Below are 22,490 nucleotides of genomic sequence, written 5' to 3'. Positions count from 1 at the left end.
TGGCTGGGGGAGTGTGCGTAAGGCCCTGCTCCGTCTGAGCCTTAGTAATCTAGACCAGAGAGGATTCAGCTCGGACCAAGGTGCCAGCACAGGGAATGAGGAACAAAGGCAGATGTGATTTATTATGGAAACAGAATCAGTGGACTCGATGATTCGATGTATCGCTGAGATTTAGTTCAAATGCCACCTTCTCACAGAGGCCCGTCCTAACCACATGATCTGAATTAGGCTTCCCCTATGGCCTACGAGTTCACTCTTTTAACTCATTTCATATTCCATTCATATCCTGGTTTCATTTTACCTTTTACTTTTTACTTTTCATTTCCGATAAGATGGCTCTTATCTGAAAGAGTTCTATTTGTTTGCTTCCATTTTTGTCATCTATCCTTCCCTGCCTTCTTGGTCCTATTGTTGAATGAAATAATTAGAGACTACAGGAGAAGTGATATCAAGGATGATTCCCATGTTTCTGGTTTGGGTAGCTGGGTGGGCAGCGGTACCATTCACTGATATGGGTGAGGAAGAGAGGGAACAGATGTGTTCTGCTCAGGGGTACCTACTTGAAGTTCTTGTGGGGCCTTCCCAAAGAGACATTAAGTAAATGATTGAAGATATTAAGTGGGGTCACTTAATGCCTTGCATATAGCAGGCAACCGAAGCTACAGAGAAAATGAGACCCACTAGGGAGAAAGTACAGAGAGACAGGGACACAGCTCTGAGGAACAGCAACATTTGAAGGGCCAAGAGAAACCACCAAAAACCAGACCAGGCCCAGGAAAGGACAGGATCCCATGGGCAGATAAGACCCATGAAGTCTCACCCTGCAGGTATCTGCCATGTGGACTGAGTGAGTAACCGTGGTTGACACAAAGACTGACCGTGCCTCTGGAGCCAACCCCAGGAGGCTGAGAGCTCCCAGAGGTAGCTCTGAGTGGCTGAGCTACGTTGGCCTATGTCCAAATGGTGATGGCTCACCTTATTGAACCTGGCGAAGGGGTAGTCCTTGCCCTCCTCAGCTGCCCGTCGCCAGTGGAAGAACATAGCTCCATCCTTACGGGCTGGGTTGGTGAACGGCATCCACTTCCAGGGCCGCACCTTCTTGGAGCCTAACTTGGCTTTCACTGTGCGGTAGCCTTGACCAGTGTCACTGGGCAGCAGTGGGGGTGCATCCCTGACAGAAGAGTTTGGAGAGATGAGAGGTTAGAGTCAGAGGTGTGCAGAGAGCCTTTGGGCCCAGGCTGATCTACGCTGGAGCAAGGAAGTCACATCCTGGAATGAGAGGTCTGAGCTCCTCCTACATCCTACTAGGCAAGCAGGAGCCCCGACTGGGCAGGGCAGCAGGGAGAGAAGTGGCAGAGAAAACCAGGAGATAGGGACATGCAGATTGGTCAGGGACCAGAACCTAGGGCGCTTGGGATTTTAGTACTTGCTTCTTGTCAGAGTAGAGCAGTGCATAGACCTCTCGGTGCATGCCCTCGGGCCTCTTGAAGGTCAATGTCTCGGAGGACTTCTTGGACTTTTTCTGAGAAGAGAAACCACAGGATAGGAACCACAGCCTAGACTCCCTTCCCTGAAAATTCTCTAGCCCAGCCTAATCCCTGAACAAAACAGCACCTACAGGTACAATGATAATGCGTACCTATTTGACACATAACAACACACCAGGAAGGCCCACTCACAGGGAAACCTCTAGTTGGAGCAGGTCATTCCTGCCCAACCCCACCCCGCTGGGTAGAGCCCTGACCTGTCAGGGTAGAAAATACTTTTCCACCATCTCTGAGAATGTCACACCGACCTGGTGCTACCCTGCCCCAATATCCTACAAGAGTCTCACTCTTTTGGTACTCTCATCTCTTAGGAGTATCACACTCTCTTGGTCCCCACCATTTCCCATGGGTGTCCCACCACCTCCATCCCATCTCATCAAGGTAACACTGTCTGTCCCATTATGTCACACCTTTTATCGCCCATCTCTCTAGGAGCGCAGCACCGCCCCCTTCTCCCCTCCTCTCTCCCACTGTCACTGCTCCCCACTTCACTCCCAGTACCCAAGGCTCTCAGGCGCCCCCGCTACCTTGTCCGGGTTAATAATGTCCTTTTTGCTGATGGTCCCGGCAGCTGCATCCCCCTCTGGACCTCCGAGTTCTAGTATGTCCCGCACATCCGCGCCTGTGGCCATCGCGCCTGATGGGGGAGCGCCCCGAGGTCAAGGGTCAGTGCCTGAGAAGGGACCAGGCTCAGGCCGGGGGGCGGAGCCACTTCTGCCCCAACTGAGGCGGGGTGAAGAGGCAGACCGCTACGAGGAGGGCAGTCCAGATATGGTTGGAGTTCGGCCTGTTTCCCACCGTTTGGGTCTCCCTAACTGCCCCGTCTGCCTCCTAAACCCCAGCGCCTCGGCACCAGGATTCTGACTGCAGGGTCCACCGCTCCCCTATCCCCGCAAAGCCGCGGACAGAAACTTCCGGTCGTGCGCACTCGAAACGCGGCCGGCAGGAACACTTCCGGTCTGTGCTGCGCGGAAATGGAGCCGGCTGGCAACCCAGTGCGAAGGCGGCTGACTGTGGTGAGCTCCTGGCAGGGTTCGGCTCCCACCCGCTCGCCGACGTTCGGGTGCTGCCTGCTTTCTGGCATTTCCGCCCTACGTTGCTCTCTCGGGCAATAAAAACAGCGCAGAGTTTTAGAAGTCGCTTAATTCCTCTGAGGCCGTTTCATTTATGAAATGGAAATTGTAATGGCACCTGCTTAAGTGAAGGACCGATAATCCATGCAAAACGTTAGCAAATTGCCTGGCACGTTTAATTTTTTTATTAAATAAATTAGTGGTATTAACGGCCCCTGTTCATTAAACGTTAAGTGTGTGCCAGGCACTGTACTAAGCGTCAGAGGTGAAGAGATGAAGTAGTCAAAGCGGAGCATCCCAGGATGGCTGCCAGGATGGAGTGAGGCCTGCACCCTCACTTACAGCTTCTCTGAGGGAGCTCCCCCTCCCATGGGGCTTTCCTGGAACTAAACTGGTCTGGGAGCTAACGGCGCTAGTGTGGGTTACACAGCGGCCCAAGAACACAGCCCAGAGCAGGGAGCAGCCAGAAGAAGTCTCAAAGGAAGAAATTTATTAATCTCCCTGGAGAGAGAAACGTCTGGAACAGGAGGTCCGGAGGAAGCGCAGAAGGGACAGGGAATGCAGCTCCCAACTTCAGTCTCTGCATACCATCCCACAAATATGGAAGACACGTAGCCATTGAGCATGGAGTGAGGGCTTGGCAAGGCCCTGAGGAAACTAGACCCCAGGCTGCCAAAGAACCAAGCAGGGACTTGAGGAGCACACAGCCTGCACAAGTTAGCGATCATTGTTGTAGCCTGCTCTGGCTCGGAGGGGACAGGGACGCAGCAGCTGCAGCTGCCAGCCTACCTAGATCCCAAAACTTTGAAGAACTGGATCTGGAGATAGAAATCTTGTGCTTTTGCAGAGACCTGGTTTCTGGGTGAATCCTCTGGGCTCTAAATAGTTTCTAGGCAAAGCCAGGGTCTCGTGCAGAAATTGCCCTCAGGGTAAAGGAATGGTCCTTGAAGCCAGAAGAGGACAGAGCAATGGGAAAGAGTCCTGCACCTGTGCCTCAAACACTTGACTCTACTTGTAGTTAGTTGTGTAATTATTTGTTTTATATCTATCTCTGCTGATAGACTTTTTTTGGAAATTTATTGTTTTTGTTTTCTTTTTGAGAAAGAGCGAGCACTTATGAGTGGGGGTATGGGGTGGGGGAGCAGGGGGAGAAGGAGAGAGAGAATCTTAAGCAAGCTCCATGCCCAGTGCAGAACCTGATGCTGGCTCAGTCTCACACCCCTGAGATCATGACCTGAGCTGAAATCAAGAGTCGGCTACTTAGTCAACAGAGCCATCCAGGTGCCCCTCCCCTGATATATTTATTTCTTTGAGGATCATGATACATAAATGTAGGTATGTATCAGGCATTGTTCTAGGCTCTGGGGATGCAGTAGGTAAATGAGATACAAATGTCCCTTGGTGGAAAAAGAGAAACTCAGCAACAAAACAATGTTAGTTTTTATGGTGACAAGAGCTATGAAAAAAATAAAATAGGGTAATAGGATAGGGGACTACTTTACGCAGTGTGGTCAGGGAAACCTTCCCTGAAATCTGAGCTGAGGCTTAAATGATGGAAGCAGCCACAGACTACGTGGGGAAAGAATGTTTCAGACAGGAGGAATAATAAGCCCCAAATCCCTAAGATGGAAGGAACTCTCCATATTAAAGGCACATAAAGAAAAAAAGCCAGTGTGCCCAGTGGTGAGTGAGGAGGGGGAGAATAGAAAGACTTGAGATCAAAGGCAGGTATAGAGGGCCATGGTAAAGAGTTTGGGTTTTACCCAATAAGCAATTAGATGGTATCTTTTCTTCGCCACAGTCTAGATTCTATCCTCATCCTTGGAGTGTACCACTGTAGCTGCCAGTCATTGGGAAATTCCCCAAATGCATGGTCCAGAGCTTCTCTTCCCTTGGGAAAACGGAGTCCAGGGATTGGGAAAAGGGGACAAGAGAAGGATGCCCCCCTTGACCCATCTGAGGAGCCACTGCCCACACTTCCTCAACCAGACTGCAGGTGGCAACAGTTCCACTGTCCACCCAGAGAGGGGCTTGTTCTGCAACACCCATCAGATCCTCTGCGGGAACACATCACTTCTGGAGAGACTCTTCACTACAGTGACCTACTGCGGAGCCAGGAAGAGGGACTTCAGGCCAGGACACTCTGGGGCTGCAGAGCCAACCTTAAAGGAATTTTTGTTTATCTCTAAGAGCAGTATGAAGCCACTGAAATGCATGTGGGAGTGGCCATGACAGCCTGCCAGTTGCGGGGTGGGAGGGGAAGCTGGAGGAGAAGAACCAGGTGGGAGGCAGTGGTAGCATCCCCTGGAATTAGGAACATGTATGACTGTGTGTGGATACAGAAAACAGAATTTAAGAGGGACCCAGAAACCCATCCCTCCTCAGCTTGTCTATTCACATCTGGGCCCAGAAATAGTACACCGGGGCTCCCAAGGACCGGGCCTGGCTCTTCCCTTCCTTGCTTCTTCTCCCTTCTCCCTCTCCCCGCTACCTCCTCACCCTCCACTTTGCTCCTCACCAAGACTATTCTCTCCTTAGCAGCGGCAGCAGATCTCCTCATCCCCAGAGCTCTCCCCACACAAGGTGCCCACAGGCTTTATATGCATGAGGCTCCTTAGAACCTGTGGGAAAGGGGAGGCAATCTGTATGTACTGTGTGCAAGATCCAGAGCCTCTCACTCTGACCTGGTCTTGCTCAACTTAATTATCAGGAACAACTTCCAACGAACGAGGACAGATTTCCCACTTTTCAAAATAGGCAAAGAGCGTGATTAGGAAAGCTCCAGAAAAAGTGCTACAGCCAACACATGTACAGGTAAACAAGCAGCATCACCTGATGAAAGAAGTGAAATGAAATGAGAAATAAGTACATTGACGAAAGGAAATGGAGAAATTGAAAACGATAATGAGATATCAGTGTTTGCCTTATTGGGTAGGTGAAAACCAAAATAACCGTTGTGATACCCATTCTCAGCAAGAGTACTTCTGCCCTAGTCTCCAGCCTACTGGTTTTATGAGAATGTCGAATAATGCGATTTTGATCATTAGTTCACTCAACAAATTGTTTAGCACTTACTGTAGTCACCTAGAAGTGTGGCACTTGGGGTGCCTGCTTGCCTCAGTCGGTGAAGCATGCGACTTATGATCTCTGGGTCATGAGTTCGAGCCCCAGGTTGGGTGTAGAGGTTAGGTAAATAAATTTTGTTTTAAAAGCGGAAGAAGCCTAGCACTCTATGCCAAGCCTTGCGCTAGTCCTGAGTATACAGCAGTAAAGACAAACACCATCGCTGCCTCCAGCAGGGATCTTGGGCCCTTTATCTTAAGAAATAGACTGGGAAAGTTATTCCTCAAGAAGAAGAAACAAGTAAAGGGAGGAGAGCTTCTGATTGGCCCCGATCAAGATGGCCCCTCCCCAAGGCCCGGAGACTTCCAGATGGAGCCCCTGGTGGGGGAAGCCCATAGGGAGCTGGCTGCGATTAGGAAGTCCAGGGCAAGAAGCTGGGGGTAGGAGCTTTGAGGAGGCTTGTATGGGCCCTGATTAGTTTTGGGATCAAGAAGGATGAAGCCCTTTTCCGGAAACGACGGAAGGACACAGGCCGCACCAGCAGCCAGTTGTCTGAGAGTGGGGCAAGGCCTTCTTGGGGGGCTCTCTGGGCTGCTACCAACCCCCAGCACTGAGTCTCCAGACATGCAGCCCAGTAGACACTCCTCCCCTATCGGCCACAGAGGAAGAGCTTGCTGTTGGTCCCCTCACCTCTGCCTACTTCGGGGTCTCTTGGGTGTTCTGTACCGCCCCCCATTTCAACCTTTCTGGAATTCTCTCTCTCCCTTTTTAAAAGATTTATTTATTTGAGAGAGCATGAGAGAGAGAGCATGAGAGGAGAGGTCAGTGGGAGGAGCAGACTCCCTGCTCGGCAGGGAGTGGGACTCAATCCGGGGACTGCAGGGTCATGACCTGAGCCGAAGGCAGTCGCTTAACTAACTGAGACACCCAGGGGTCCCTGGAATTCTCTCTCTCGCATACATCTCTGTTCTTCCCCTGCCAGTGTCCTACTGACAGTTGCCAACTTTCCAGAGTGGATTCCTGGCTCCTGCCCTCACCCCCCTCACCCCACCCTCACCTCCTGACTGCCATGTGGCTCCTTTTTTTTTTTTTTTTTTTTTCCTTCGCAGAGCCGTCTTCCCAGCTGCCAGAACCATGATCCGATAAGTTTCTATTGTTTAAGCCACCCAGTCTGTAGGAGTTCTGCTGGAACAGCTTGAACTGAGATATTTTTCTTTCTTTTTTTCTTTTTTTAAAGATTTTATTTATTTATTCGACAGACAGAGATCACAAGTAGGCAGAGAGGCAGGCAGAGAGAGAGGGGGAAGCAGGCTCCCCGTGGGGCAGAGAGCCCAGTTCGGGGCTCGATCCCAGCATGACTGGAGCTGAAGGCAGAGGCTTAACCCACTGAGCTGCCCAGGTGCCCTGAGATATTTTTCTTTTAAATACATGTCCATCTTTGGCGAGCCACTCCTTCTAAAGTCTGGAGTCCCTTATAAAACTTCTTTGCAACTCAATTCTCTTGCTTTTCTAAATTAACCAAATAAATAAAAATCAAAGTCAGAGGTGAGACCTTGCACCTTGCACCAGCCACCGCAAAGAAAGTGTTACAAAGCTCAGTGGACTTCTTTGGGGTTGGAGTCCACATGTCCAAGATCCGGGCCTGCTGCACTGACCCATTTACCGGGTAACCTGTAAGGTCAGAGAGGGGTCTGGCTCAAAAAGGGGTTCCCCAGTAGGTCCAGGTTGCAGTGCAAGCTATGTTAGTAATTTGGCCTGATAAGCCAGCAGACCCGATGGTCTGGGAAGATTCTGTGTCTGACAAGGATCTTATACATACCCACAGGTAGTCCCAAGGGGAAAGTCACAGCACAAGCACCCAGGCTGCAAATAAGCAGCCATCACTTGAAAAGCAGTTTCTGGCTTACAGCTGGACCCAGTAGAAACTGAACGCCTGACCATGAGACACTAAGTATGAGACTCAAACTCCCGAACATGAGCTGAGAATTATTCTATCCCCTAAACCATCAAGATAGAGATGCAAGTCAGCATCCCATGCTAAAATGTAAGGGGTATGTAGATCTTCCTTCTTTTCCATTATAAATACTTAATGCTCGAAGTTTCACCATAATCACTGCTTTCGCTGCATCCTGCAAATTATGTTACGTTTTCATTATCATTCTAATTTCCCTGTGATCGCTTCTTTGATCCATGGGTTATTTAGAACTATGTGGCTCACTATATTTGAGAGTTTTCTAGGTATCTGATGATCATTGATACCTAATTTAATTTCACTGTGGCCAGAAAACATATTCTATATCACTTCAATTCTTTTAAATTTATTGAGAATTTATTAAATTTATTGAAAGCCCTTTTATGGCCCCGCATATGGTCCATTGGTGAATATACCAGGTACACTTGAAAAAAATGGGTGTCCCACAGTTTCGTATGGAGTTCTAGAAATACCAATTAGGTCAATACAATTGACAGTATTGTTCATAAAATCTCCTTTATTGATTTTTTTTTTTTTTGGTCTATTATATCAATTGCTGAAGAGGGTTTAAAAACTCCAACTATGATTGTGGAATCATCTCTTTCTTCCTTTAATTCTGTCCATTTTTTTTGTTCCATATATTTTGAAGCTCTGTTATTATTATAATTATTATAGCTTCCTGGTGAATTGACCCATTAATTATTGTTATCTATCTATCTTTATCTCTGGCAATAGTCTTTGTCTTAAAGTATACTTCAGTTGATAGTAATAGCGACTCCAGCTTTCACAAGCTTGCTGTTTGCATGGTATATCTTTTTCCTTCCATTTTCTTTCATCTTTTTGCTATGTTTACATTTTAAGTGCTTCTGTTATACATGTTTGAGTTTTACTCTTTTTCATCCATTTGGACAACCTCTGCCTCTTGAGACCATAGGTGTTGGATGGGTAGCAAAAAAGAACAAGCTTAGGCCTGCCCACAGGTGGATCCTTTCTTCTTGATGATGAGTGCTATTGGACACTACAGACATTGTAGTGGACCCAATAACTTGCAGGCTGTGTTGGGCAGTTCAGTTTGCAAGGTCACCTGGTTGTCCCATGGATAAGCAGTCAGTCTCCACCAGGGGCCCAACATAAGACAAAGCTCTTTCTCAAAGGGAGATCAGTTATTTGCCAAACAGGGTACAGCTTTCTTCCTAAATTCCAGGGGCTTCTTCTGCATTGTTCCTCCTGGGCTTGCTATAGACTCCATCAACATGGGACATGAACATGATCGGATCTGGGGGGGTCATGGAGACCGAGTGGCCTGTCTATTTATTTGGCAGCCTCGAACAACTGGGCAGTTTTCCTTTGTTCTGAATTCCTCTCAAAGCAGACAGCCTTTCAGGTGACTCAGTAAATGAGTGGGGAGCCAGATACCCAAATATAATGTCTACTCCTCAAAAATCCAAGAAAACCACCAAGTACCACATTTCCACTAATCTAAGTCACCATTTACTGCAGAGCACACCTTCATTTATATTCCACCATGAAGAATTTTTAAAAGCACTAGCAGTTCAGCCATAATATACCATTAATTGTAAGGAGAATTTCATGTCAGAGATGTTAAAATGTGAAGAAAAAACATTTTGAATGTACAAAGCACCACTGAATTGTTCAGGTTAAAATAGTTAATGTTATGGTATGTGAATTTTAAATTATTTTTAATGTGAACCAATGAGATGATCTTCTGGCCCTTTCATACGGTAGGAGGGTGTAAGGCGAGTTAACATGTATGTAAGACAGGCACTTCCTCCAGACACGCCCTGCTGTCTATTTCCACAGGGTTTTCTTTATTTCATTGAATCTAGGATGCTGTGATCCTGGCACATTCTTTTTTTAAAAAATTAATTTATTTATTTTAGAGAAAGAGAGAGCACAGCGGGAGGAGCAGAGGGAGAGGGAGAGAGATCTCAAGCAGAATCGGTGCCGAGTGCAGAGCTTGACGCCGGCTCCATCTCAAGACCCTGAGATCATGCCGTGAGTGGAAACCAAGAGTCAGACGCTTAATGGACCACACCACTCAGGCATCCCCTGGTGCATTCTTGCTTTACCAGAAGGTGTCAATAGAAGGCTTTGACAGAAATTATGTCACAGTTCCCGCCTGCTGACAGGGATGGTCAGGAGTCACTCATTAACCTCCACAGAGGAAGAAAGAGGAACTTCTGCCAGCAAGGGAAGTTCAAGGGGGTAAAATTTTGGATGCTCCAAGTCATCTGAATGCTTTCTTTTCTGATCAGTGCTCTAATATTACATAGGGGACATGGCAAGGCTGTCATTTTACTTGATATTATACTATGACAATTCTCAGTATCACGCTTTACTTTTTTTTAAGTTTTTCTTTTCTTTTTTTCTTTCTGTCTTTTTTTTTTTTTTTAAAGATTTTGCTTATTTATCTGACAGAGAGAGAGGGAACACAAGCAGGGGAAGTAGGGGAGGGAGAAGCAGGCTTCCTGCTGAGCGGGGAGCCTGAGGATCCCAGGACCCTGGGATCATGACCTGAGCCAAAGGCAGACACTTAAGTGACGGAGCCACCCAGGTGTCCCTTGGTATCACACTTTAGATTTGATTTTCAATTATACTCAGCCCCATGACTGCAAGAGATAAGTTATTTTTATCATAGACTTAGAAAGTCGATGATTTGGGACTTGTCTTGAGCCAAAATTTCAGAATATTCAGATTGACATTCTTTTTCTTTACTCTGTCCAGAAAGAAACCCCTCTTCACTGCAGTTCCCAAAGCCCCCTGCCCTCATGCTGCTCTGTACAGAGGCCATTTGGTTCCCCAAGGCTTTGCATTCAGTGCAACTTTCATTCAGGCGATAATCTATTAGTAGCAGGCCCTGGGCTGCCTTTGATATTAGCTGGGTTTTTACTGTCCAAAAATAAATACAAATTCATGACTATTCTGATATCAACGTGTTTATCAGTTAAAGGCATAATTTTTAGTTATGTTTTATAATAAAAACAAGCAGCCAAAATTGTTCCAAGAAGAATTAGGAGAATAATAGAGCAATAAGCAAGAAAAACTCAAAATATTGTTATTGAGCTACAATTTTAAAAGGTAGCAGGCTGAAAATTACAAAGAGAAAAGTTCTAGTTGACCTCCAAGGAACAGAAGTTTCCTCATTTATTCAAATTGACTTTAGAGCATATAAGAAATTGAAATTTTTCTCAATTCAAATTACGAAAATGGCACAATATCCGAACGTAAGAGGGGAATGCATTGAAAAATAGATAATTCTCTGGGGTGCCTGGGTGGCTCAGTGGGTTAAGCCTCTGCCTTCGGCTCAGGTCATGATCTCAGGGTCTTGGGATCGAGCCCCACATCGGGCTCTCTGCTCAGCAGGGAGCCTGCTTCCCCCCACTGCCCCTGCCTGCCTCTCTATCTACTTGTGACCTCTGTCTGTCAAATAAATAAATAAAATTTTTTTTAAAAAAGAGAAAATTCTCACCTAATGTAAACATTTAAGGAAATAAGAAAAGGCTGAATATTCTGCTCCCTGGTCAGGGCACATGGGGGCAGAGCTGGAGGGTGGGAAAGGCAAGCTACACCAGAGGTTGGAGAAATATGTCAGGCAAAGAACTTGCATCAAGACCAGGAATGAAATACATTCATGTGGGTGATTTAGCCCAAGAAGTGTGATCACTGGATGTTGTGGAGTCTGGTGAGATGGCTTCTCCCAAGGGTATGCCAAGAGGCACAGACAATGGCTAAAACCCTGAAGGAGATAGGGGTTACAGAATGTGAAGCAAGAATTATAAATCAGGTGTTGGAATCTGCCTTACAATTTAGGGGCGCCTGCGTGGCTCAGTCAATTCAGTGTCTGACTCTTGATTTCAGCTCAGGTCATGATCTCAGGGTAATGAGACTGAGCCTGGTCTTGGGCTGTACTAGCACGGAGCCTGCTTAAGATTCTCTTTCCCTTTCCTCTGCCCCTCCTCCTGTGCTCTTTTTTTCTCTCTCTCTCAAATAAATAAATAAATCTAAAAAAAAAAAAAAAGAAGAAGAAGAAGAAGAAGAAGAATGTGCCAGGATCACAGCACCTTAGACTCAATGAGCATGTGCTCTCTCTCTCTATATATATATATACACACACACTTTAAAATATATAAATATCAATTTAACTTATTATATTAATAATTTTAAATGTTTAAATATGGGGCACCTGGGTGGCTCAGTGGGTTAAACCTCTGCCTTTGGCTCAGATCATGACCTCAGGGTCCTGGGATGGAGCCCCGCATCGGGCTGTCTGCTCAGCAGGGAGCCTGTTTAAATATGACTGTCTTAATAAATTCTATACCCATTAATGATCTAAAAGAAAAAATATCCTAGCAAACTAGGAAAAGAATAGTCTTAATTTGATACACTATTTGGTTGCTTTTTTTTTTTTGAGGGCATATATACTATTTGTTTTTGATAAAGCAATGATAAAAGCCTATAGCAAATGGTTGCACCTGGATGGCATAGTTGGTTAAGCATCCGGCTCTTGGTTTGGGCTAGGTCATGATCTCAGGGTAGTGAGATGAAGCCCGTGTCTGGCTCCTTGCTCAGTGTGGAGTCGGCTTTGGATTCTCCCTCTCCTCTTCCCTCTCTCTGTCTCTAAAAATAAATGAAATCTTTAAAAAAAAACAACAACAATAAAATGAACAACAACAACAAAACCCACAGCAAATGCCACACTTACTGGTGAAACAATAGACACATTCCAATTGTCAAGAGTAAGACAAGAATGACCTTTATCACTATTACCATTCAAACTGGTGTCAGATGTTCTCTCCAATTCAAAAAGGGGAGAAGAGTAATAAGACTCATAAACATTAGAAAAGCAAGAGGCAAGTTGTGATTATTTGAAGATGACACTATTGCTTACATGGAAAAACCTAAAAAAATCAATTGACAAAGTATTAGAACGAACCAGAGAATTCAACAAGGGGACCACATACAAGATCGAAGTGCAAAAATCAATAGCCTTCCTATATACCAGCAATAACCAATTAGAAAATGTAATAGCAAATAAGATGACATTCACAATAGCAACAAAAACTATTAACCACCTAAGAATAAACCTAAAAAATAGAATTTATTTCAGGCCCTTAAGGATAGTACAAAATTGGGAAATCCATCAACCTAATTAATCACATTAATAAAGTCAAATTGAAAGCTATACAATTATATTACATAGCAGCTGAGAAAATTCAAGAACCATTTCTGGAAAAAACCCTAAGTAAAACAAGAGGCATCAGACATTTCTTAACTATGATAAAGAGTTAGTCTATTTTCCTTTTCTAAGACACTAAGAGCAAACATCATATCAAATGGCTAAATGCACTGCCATTAAAGTCAGGAACAGGGAAGGCAGCAATCATTGCTGTCCCTCAAAATTGGTTTCGTGTAAAAGTGAAATAGGATTTGAAAATGGGAGTAACAGGAGCACGTGGGTGGTTCAGTCTGTTGAGGGTCCAGCTCTTGGTTTTGGCTCAGGTCATTATCTCATCAGTTTTGGAAGAGCCTACATTGGGCTCTGTGCTCCGTGAGGAGTCTTTGATATTCTCTCCCTCTGCACTTCCCCAACACACACACACGTGTGTGTGTGTTTGTATGTATGTGCGCGTGCACATGCTCTCTCTCTTGCACTCTCAAATAAATAAATAAATCTTTAAAAAAAGAAAGAGAAAAATGGGAGTAACAACTTCATATAGCAGATCTCATTCCAGAGCCCACCAAAATGTAGAGGGGAATGCCCCCTCTGTAAACAAGACTACTTTGATTTCATATTATACAAATAGGATGGAAATTGAAGTCACACTCAGAGACCAATACTGACCAAAGGGTCTTACTTTCTGTTTTTTATTTTGATTTTTCATTTTTGATTGTCTTTAAAGATTTTATTTATTTGAGAGAGCAGGGAGAAGAGTATAGAGAGAAGCAGACTCCCCTGCTGAGCAGGGAGCCCAGTGTTGGGACCCTGGGACTATGACCTGAGCTGAACACAAGCACTTAACGGACTGAGCCTCCCAGGTGTCCCAAAAGGGTCTTACTTTCTTTTTTTCCTATTAAAGCCATTGCCAAGCACTATCCAGATTTTATTCATACTGTTCCTGTCCTCTGTTTGAAGGAAAGAGTTTTAAATTATCCAAACAGTCCTAAAACCCAGAGCTGGTTTTGGCAGTGGGGGTGATGGGGGTAATGGGGACCGGTAGCAGGAAGGAGGGTCTGAAGTGCAGCCAAGCCCCAAGGGTGCAAATGCTGTCACACCAGTGGAGGTGGGTTCTGGCACCTTTCACCTCTCTCCTCATGCTCATGTGGCACCTTTTGATATCCCATCTCAATTTTAGCTTGTTTTAGATACTCAAGTCTAGGTTTATTCCTTTTTTATTAATTTTAGACAGAGACAAAGACAGTGGGGGTGGGTAGAGGGAGAGAGAGAGAATCTTAAGCAGACTTTAGGCTGAGTATGGAGCCCAATGCAGGACTTGACCTCACAACCCTGACATCATGACCTGAGCTGAAATCAAGAGTCAGACGCTTAACCAACTGAGCCACTCAGGTACCTCAATTCCTTTTTTTGTTGTTGTTATTGTTATTGTTATTGTTGTTGTTGTTGTTGTTTTTTAAGAAGGAGAAAGGAAACCTGACCAAGATGGGTTCTAAACAAATTGGGGGTTGGGGTTTTTAAGCAGGGGGTTTACTGAAGCTACACATTTGCTTTCCACCTCTAAGAAAGACCAAACGTAGGTTGCATTAGAGCAAAAGAACAGTGTCAGTTGGAGATGTGATCAGGGGCTGTTTTGATTCATGCAAACGTTACTGTGGGTTAAAGTCCTTGAGAAGCGTACTCTGAAACATAGATATCATGATATCTGTTAAACAGGTACTCTTAGTACCAATATCTGTAGAGGGAAAGGGGAAAAGCAGGTCTGGGTTTTTATGTTATTAACATTATTGTATTAGTTCAAGGGAGAAGTTGGACTGTGATAAAATCCCAGCAAGACCTCAGTTGGCCCCAAAAGATGCTCTGAAGGTGAGATGACCCTTCCAAGTTGTCTCTAGATGGAGTGAGGAAACCAGGCCCTTGCATTCCCATCCCAGCTAGTCATCAATGTGGGCAAGAACACTGAATTACTTATAAATGAAAGGATATCAGTTTTGCATCAGTGTTTTCCACCAAAATACTTTATACCAGAAGACAATAAAGTAACATCCTTAAAATACTCAAGAAAATATGGCCCAAGTATTTTATATCCAGCTAAAATGACCAGAAAGTATAAAGGCCATAGACAAGTTGTTATGAACATGTGAAAGTTTAGCAAATGTTGTTCCCATGAGATCATTCCTGAGGAATCTACTAGAAAATGGCCTTTAAACAACCATGAAATAACTATAAAAACTTCAACACAAGGATTGGCAGTAAACACTGAATTTATTTAGTTGTAGAACTAAAAGCAAATGTCAAGATTAAGGGTGACAGAATGGCATGTACTTGTTATGTGCTCTGACAATGTAGATAAAGTGCATATCAAAAATGAGGGGGGGCGCCTGGGTGGCTCAGTGGATTAAGCCGCTGCCTTCGGCTCAGGTCATGATCTCAGGGTCCTGGGATCGAGTCCCGCATCGGGCTCTCTGCTCAGCGGGGAGCCTGCTTCCCTCTCTCTCTCTCTCTGGCTGCCTCTCTGTCTACTTGTGATTTCTCTCTGTCAAATAAATAAATCTTTAAAAAAAAAAAATGAGGGAAAGGAAAAAAAATTTTTAAATTTTTTTTTTTAAATGGGGAAAGGAAGAATATATAAAAAACAGGATAAGCTCACCAATTGCCTTATAGTTATTAAGAGTGAATAATAAGGGCACCTGGGTGGCTCAGTGGGTTAAGCCGCTGCCTTCGGCTCGGGTCATGATCTCAGGGTCCTGGGATCGAGTCCCACATCGGGCTCTCTGCTCGGCAGGGAGCCTGCTTCCTCCTCTCTCTCTCTTTGCCTGCCTCTCTGCCTCCTTGTGATCTCTGTCTGTCAAATAAATAAATAAATAAAATCTTAAAAAAAAAAAGTGAGTAGGGAGATCAGTGATTCCTGCAGAAAAAAAGAAAGAAAAAAAATGGGATTTCTTGGAAATACTACTATTAATAATGAAATCATCCCATCAGAATAAATGATCTACAGTAAAAATCATTATCAGAGGAAAATTCTTACAGTAGATATGTCTGTCAATGAAATGAAGGTAAATAAATGAAACATTGGCTAGAAAAAGCTCAAAGGAAAGTATAAGGAAGAATTATTAAGATAAGAGTGAAAAATTTGTGAATTAAAAAACAGAAACAGAGCAAAAATAGTACATACATAAGAAGACTTAGTGTTTGAAAACACTAATACTGTACACAAACTATTAGACAACTTTTTCTTGAGAGAAGGAACAAATATACAAGCTAAATGATAAGGGACATGTGGCCCCAAAACATAGCCTACTAATTTGTATGATTTTGTGCAAATAAATAAAAAAACTCAAAGAAATAGATAACTTTTGAAGTAAATAAAATTTACCAAAGTTGAACCCAGTAGGCACATAAAGTCTCAACAGATAGAATTATGTAGAAATGCAATTTTGTAAAAACAGAAACCCAACAAAAAAAGTATCAGACCAAGATGGCTTCACAGAAGATTTATACTAAATCTTTAAAGCAAAGGTCATCTGAAAGTTACTTGAACAATTCTGGAGCATAGAAGGTGAAGAAATACTTTTAATTTCTTTCTTGTGAAACAAAGTATAATATTGATAGTAAATGAATAAAACAGAAAAAGTATTAGCAATCATAAACCAGCAAATTAAATAAATATATAATCAAGTGGGGTTTATTTCAGGAATACAAAGATAATTTAATAATAGGAAATCTGTTAACATAATGTATCAAATTTATACACTTAAGGAAAAAATGAACAGATAACCTCCACAGACCCTGAAAAGGCATTTGACAAATTCAAAGCCCATACATGTTAAAGACTCAATGAAATAGAAGTTGAGGGATATTTCCATTACATATCTCATCCCCAAATATAGCATTAATATTAATGGGCAAACACTAGAGTCTTTCCTGTTTGTGATATAATAAAAAATATATTTGGGGTTTTGTTCCAGGTTCCTGGCACAGAGCTTTAAAAACCCTTGAAATTGGGGCGCCTGAGTGGCTCAGTGGGTTAAGCCTCTGCCTTCGGCTCAGGTCATGATCCCCGGGTCCTGCCCGGCATCCGGCTCTCTGCTCCGCAGGGAGCCTGCTTCCCCCTCTCTCTCTGCCTGCCTCTCTGCCTGCTTGTGATCTCTGTCAAATAAATAAATAAAATCTAAAAACAAACAAACAAACAAGCCCCTTGAAGTTTCCCGAATGATAGGAATGTCTTGTTATTCATGAGTTCCTTGATACTTGAGTTTATAAACTCAATACTTTATCAACTCAATACTCGAGTTCATGCTAATAAAATGATTCATGGCAAAGATTCACAGGCAGAGGGATCTGATTGCTTCAGGTTGGGGGCTAAGGCCAGAGGAACAAACCATGCTATTAGAAGGTTGGAAATCTCAACAACCTCCCACACAACACGCACACATACCAACCTTGGGGAAAGGGAGAGGGACTGGGGATAGAGTTCATTCATGAAGAATGTGATTTAATAATCTTGGAGCACAAGGGAACTTCCCCATTTGGTGAACACCTTGATGGGCTCAAAGGGCAGCCGTCTCAGATTCTGTAAGAAGAGGGCACGGAAACTCTGTGGCCCAACATAGGCCACAGACTCTGTGGCCTCAAGATCTTACTCATGTACATTTCATTTAACTGTTCATTAGTATCCTTTATAACAAAATTGTAACTGTCAATAGTGAATTACCAACCTGAGGAGGTTGTAAGAGGACCCCAGTTTGTAGCCAGCAAGGCAGAAGTACTAATGGCTTAAGGATTTTCAACCAACATTCCACATGGCGCCAGTCTTGTGGAACTGAGAACCTTTCCCTGTGGGGGTCTTCACAGACCCCCTGTGGGTAGTTATTGTCAGAACTGAACTGAATTGTTGAACACTCAGTTGGTATCAGATAATTGGCTTGGAACTCATTGCAAAAATCAGAAACAAGAAGAGGATGGCCACTATTTTAATACAAGAAGAGGCAATTAGAGGCATAAGAATTTAAAAAGAAGAGATAAGATTACATACATGTGTAGATGATATGTTTTCAGGAACCTTATAATGAATGAAGACCTCCTATGAATAGTAAAAGCATTTTGCAAAGTAGCAAGATAAAAAATTACATACAGAAATAGTTTTCATAACCACTTGGAAGAAGCAGTAACAACAGTAACCACTCGGAAGAAATAATGGAAAAGAAAGTCACAGATCCCATTTACAATAGCATAAGCAAAATAAATGTAGGGACAAATGTAGGCGCAAATTTAATGAAAATTGTGTAAAACCGACATGAGAAAAACCGTAAAACAATCTTACAGGACAGAAAGTAGACTTGAACAAATGGAAAAAGATGCCTTATTTTTGATCAGAAGAATCAATACCAGAAAGATACCAATTTTCTTCAAGTTAAAATTTACAAATTTAATGTTATCCCAATAAAAATATCCAAGTTACTAATTTTTTTTTTCCTGGAGCCAAACAAGTTAATTATTAGTTATTTTGAAAAATAAATACAAGACTAGCCAGGAATCAGGGCACCTCGGTGGCTCAGGGGGCTAAGCCTCTGCCTTCAGCTCAGGTCATGATCTCAGGGTCTTGGGATCAAGCCCCACATCAGGCTCTCTGCTCAGCAGGGAGCCTGCTTCCCCCTCTCTCTGCCTGCCTCTCCGACTACTTGTGATCTCTCCATCTCTGTCAAATAAATTAAAAAAAAAAAATCTAAGTGGCATTTCCCATTAAAAAAAAAAACCTCTCCCTTGCCCTTGCCCCCCAAAAATAGCAATGGGGAAATTACCCATACATTGAAACATGTATAAAGCCCCTGTAATTAAAACATTATGCTATTGCTGCATAAGTAGACAGATGACTAAGGGAAGAGAATATAAAATCCAAAGATGGACTCCAAAGGCTTATGGAAATTTAATGTTTGATAAACAAACAGTTTATCCTCTGATAGCCATGTGGGTAAAAATAAAACTGGATTCATTCCTCATACCTTATACTAGGATAAGTTCCAAATGGATCAGATACCTAAATGAAAAAAAATAGAGTCATACAAATATTTGAGGAAAGTATAAATCAGTTTCTTTATGACGTAGGAAGGAGGACAACTTTCTTAACTGTGATTCTATACCTGGAATCAATAAAGGAAATGGATAAATTTATCTATCTAAAATTTAAAAAAAATTAAATGCCGGCTCAAAACACCATCAGCAATGTCAAAAGTTAAATTAAAAGATGTAACAAATGACAAAATTGTAACTAATATCTCAAAGGCCAAGATCTCTAATATATGCAAATTTTCTAAATATTAAAAAGAAATTCAAATCCTTGTCTAACATCCCAGTAGAAAAATGGGAAAATTATAGAAAAATAAATGCAGGGTGCCTGGGTGGATCAGTTGGTTAAGCATCTGCCTTCAGCTCAGGTCATGGTCCTGGGGTCCTGGGATCAAGCCCCACATCAGGCTTCCCTGCTCAATTGGGAGTCTGCTTCTCCCTCTGCCCTAGCTCATGCTCTCTCTCTCAAATAAACAAAGTCTTAAAAAGAGAGAGAGAGAAAAATATTTACTACAAAGAATGAATCACATGGAATATATAAATGTCCATGAGTTCATAATAACAATTTTTCGATACCTCATTGTTACATCCTAATCCTTTGTGACTCATTGTTTTGAATACCTACTGCTGCATAATAAGCTCACCACAAAATGCAGCGGCTTAAAAAAACTCCAAAACCTCATGATACATATGATCATGTAATGACTCATTGACCACCCCTGGACATTGCTAGAGTATGATCTCATTATTCCAAAAGTTGATTTTTTTTTTTTTAAGGGAAGGATCCAGGGGCCTCTCCTGAATATCTTGTATTTTAGGGTATTGGAATCAATGATAAGAGAAAGTAATTTATAGAAAAACTACAGCTAATAAATGCAAAAAAAAAAAGTGGAAACAGAATTTTTTTTTTCTGTTTCACACTCCTTTATGAAATAATGGATCTAGGCAATGATCATCAATTATAAATAAAAGTTGTGGATGGGGGACACGTGGGTGGCTCAGTCAGTTAAGCATCTGCCGTAGGCTCAGGTTGTAATCCCAGGGTCCTGGGGTCAAATCCCACATCAGGCTCCTTGCTCAGGAGGCAGCATGCTTCTCACTCTGCCTGCAGCTCCCCCTGCTTGTGCTCTCTCTCTCTGTCAAATAAATAAATAAAACCTTTAAAAAATTTAAAATAAAATAAGAGTTTTGGGTGGAAGTTGATGACAAACTTTAAAGGAGGCTGGAAACTCTTGACCTCGCTGATTAATTTCAACCTCATTACAAACTGGCTGTGCCTCCTGACCTGATGTGGTAGAACCTGTAGCACCACTTACCAAGTACTCACGACAAAAACAAAAATCATCAAGCCTCTAGATGCAGGTATCAGTTTATAAAGAATACGGAGGATAGAAAAATATGTTAAATGACATCACAAAAGTACAAATCCAAATCCATAATGTGGGAAATCCCACATGCCGAAGCACCCAGTTTCTCAATAAATAAATTGCATACTTCGGCTCAGGTCATGATCCCAGGGTCCTGGGATCGAGCCCCGCATCGGGCTCTCTGCTCAGCAGGGAGCCTGCTTCCCCCTCTCTCTCTGCCTGCCTCTCTGCCTACTTGTGATTTCTGTCTGTCAAGAAAAATAAATGAAATCTTAAAAAAATAAAAATAAAAAAATAAATTGCATAAAACAAAACCAAAATGAAACCAGTAGCAAAGAAAGAGTGGTCATTCTATTGATTGACAGAGACTTAAGAGTGGCAAAGTTCAGGCCCAGCAAGATGGTGGCCCCCTTGGAGCTCAGAGCTCAGCTGCTGGGGAAGTGGTGGTGGTGGTAAGGGGTTCCCATTGTACATGGTGAGTCCCTGGTGGTGATGTTTTATGACAAATTTTGTGGTGCACTCTTGAATATCAGCATCATACATGATACACAGAGAGGTTCAAGAGGGGAAGTAACAATTTTGATCACTGATGACGTTATTTCTCAGCTGGAAAAACACTAAATTTTTTAAGAACACAAATGCAGATATGACTATGAACTCTGGGCAATGCAGGGGACAGGTACACTGGCTTACATTGCTCTTCTAGAAAAGAAGCTGCTTCTAGCAGTTTTTCCACATTCTTGAATGACTGAGAATTCTTGACTGTGACAGAATTCTTGGGTTTGCTTCCTAAATTCCTTTTCTTTCCAGTTTGATCCTGCCTGGAAAAATGCCTTGGGGAGTATTAAGCATCGTATTCTCCTGATCAGAGGACAGCCTCCCCTCTTCCACCTCTGAGAAGCGGAACACATGAACACAGACAAGCCAAGGGGTGCCTAAACCTTCTGGCAAACAGATTGGGAACATCTCTGTTTTTCTTTGGAGATATGCCTACTTTGGGTGCCTGTGTGTTTGGTTTTCTTGCACCTCTTTACAAAGTGAGCTTTCCCAAAGTTCAGTTATAAGAACATTTGAAACAGCTCTCCAGGCTATGTCGCTTTTGTGATGACATCCTAAACAGTCATTTTAGGAGCCCCTGGGTGGCTCAGTCATTAAGTGTCTGCCTTCAGCTCAGGTCATGATCCCAGTGTCCTGGGATGGAGCCCTGCAGCGGCCTCCCTGCTCCGTGGGAAGCCTGCTTCTCTCTCTCCCACTTCCCCTGCTTGTGTTCCCTCTTCCACTCTGTCTGTCTCTGTAAAAGAAATAAATGGAATCTTTAAAAATTAAAAAAAAAAAATCATTGTAGACTTGGCCTTGGAGATGAATGACAATCTTTGCCAAAGCCTTCCACTTCCTCCTAGGAAACTGGCAGCACACGAGCAGCTTCTCACACAGGAAGAGAGCAGTTCCTTACGATGGCCATCATCCTGCTCTGTGACCAAGTGTTTGCCCTGGAGTCCTGTGATTTTGCAGTAATGTCTTACACTAAAGTATGTGAAGGCAAATAGGAAACACTTCTTGTGTATGTATGAGAAAGACATTTTTTTGTATAAGACTTTAAAACCAAAAGGAACGTTCTATGTCATCTTTTTTTATTATTATTATTATTGCATGAAATACCCACTAACCTTTTAAATTGTATTTAAAAGCGTATATTCTAGTTTGGTAATGCAGTTTATTAATATCAAGATGAATACTACATGAACTTGAAGGGAAACAAAGAAAACACATTGTGTGTGTGTGTGTGTGTGTGAGAGAGAGAGAGAATAAAGATTATTTATTTATTTATTTGTCAGAGAAAGAGAGTGCACGAGTGCAAGCAGGGGGAGCAGCAGGCAGAGGGAAAAGCAGGCTCCCACCTGAGCAGGGAGCCCAGTATGGGACCAGATCCCAGGACTCTAGGATCATGACCTGAGCTAAAGGCAGACGCCGAATGACTGAGCCACCCAGGCGCCCCTATTTTTTAAAAAGTGAGAAAAGATTCCTCCTCTTCAAGGAGGTGACCTTGCAGTCCTTTGTGCAGACCCTAGCCGGCAAGACAGTCCCCTCGAGGTGGACCCCAGCGGCACCACTAAGAAGGTCAAAGCCGAAACACAAGGCAAGGAGGGCATCCCGCCCGCCCAGCAGCATTGGATTTTTGCGGCCCAGAAACACAACTGCGACACATGA

At 43.3% G+C, this 22,490-nt stretch overlaps 1 protein-coding gene and 1 pseudogene across 1 annotated transcript in view; one reads left to right on the top strand and one right to left on the bottom strand.

The window, feature by feature from the left end:
• DMAP1 (DNA methyltransferase 1 associated protein 1) overlaps window positions 1-2,473 on the bottom strand; it is an 8,457-nt gene extending 5,984 nt beyond the window's left edge. Inside the window, exons 1-3 of the mRNA XM_059374500.1 lie at window positions 2,075-2,473; window positions 1,431-1,522; window positions 976-1,171 (exon numbers count right to left, since the gene is read on the bottom strand). Of these exons, the coding sequence (XP_059230483.1) occupies window positions 976-1,171; window positions 1,431-1,522; window positions 2,075-2,179 (393 nt within the window). The 5' untranslated portion in view covers window positions 2,180-2,473. The remainder of the gene's footprint in view (window positions 1-975; window positions 1,172-1,430; window positions 1,523-2,074) is intronic.
• Window positions 2,188-22,490, top strand: LOC132002044 (metaxin-3-like; annotated as a pseudogene).

The sequence above is a fragment of the Mustela nigripes genome, chromosome 14, assembly GCF_022355385.1.
Source record: "Mustela nigripes isolate SB6536 chromosome 14, MUSNIG.SB6536, whole genome shotgun sequence".
In the NCBI taxonomy this organism is placed as follows: Eukaryota; Metazoa; Chordata; class Mammalia; order Carnivora; family Mustelidae; genus Mustela; species Mustela nigripes.
The sequence above is the reverse complement of the archived record's forward strand: the minus strand, read 5'-3'. Positions and strand labels throughout refer to the sequence as shown.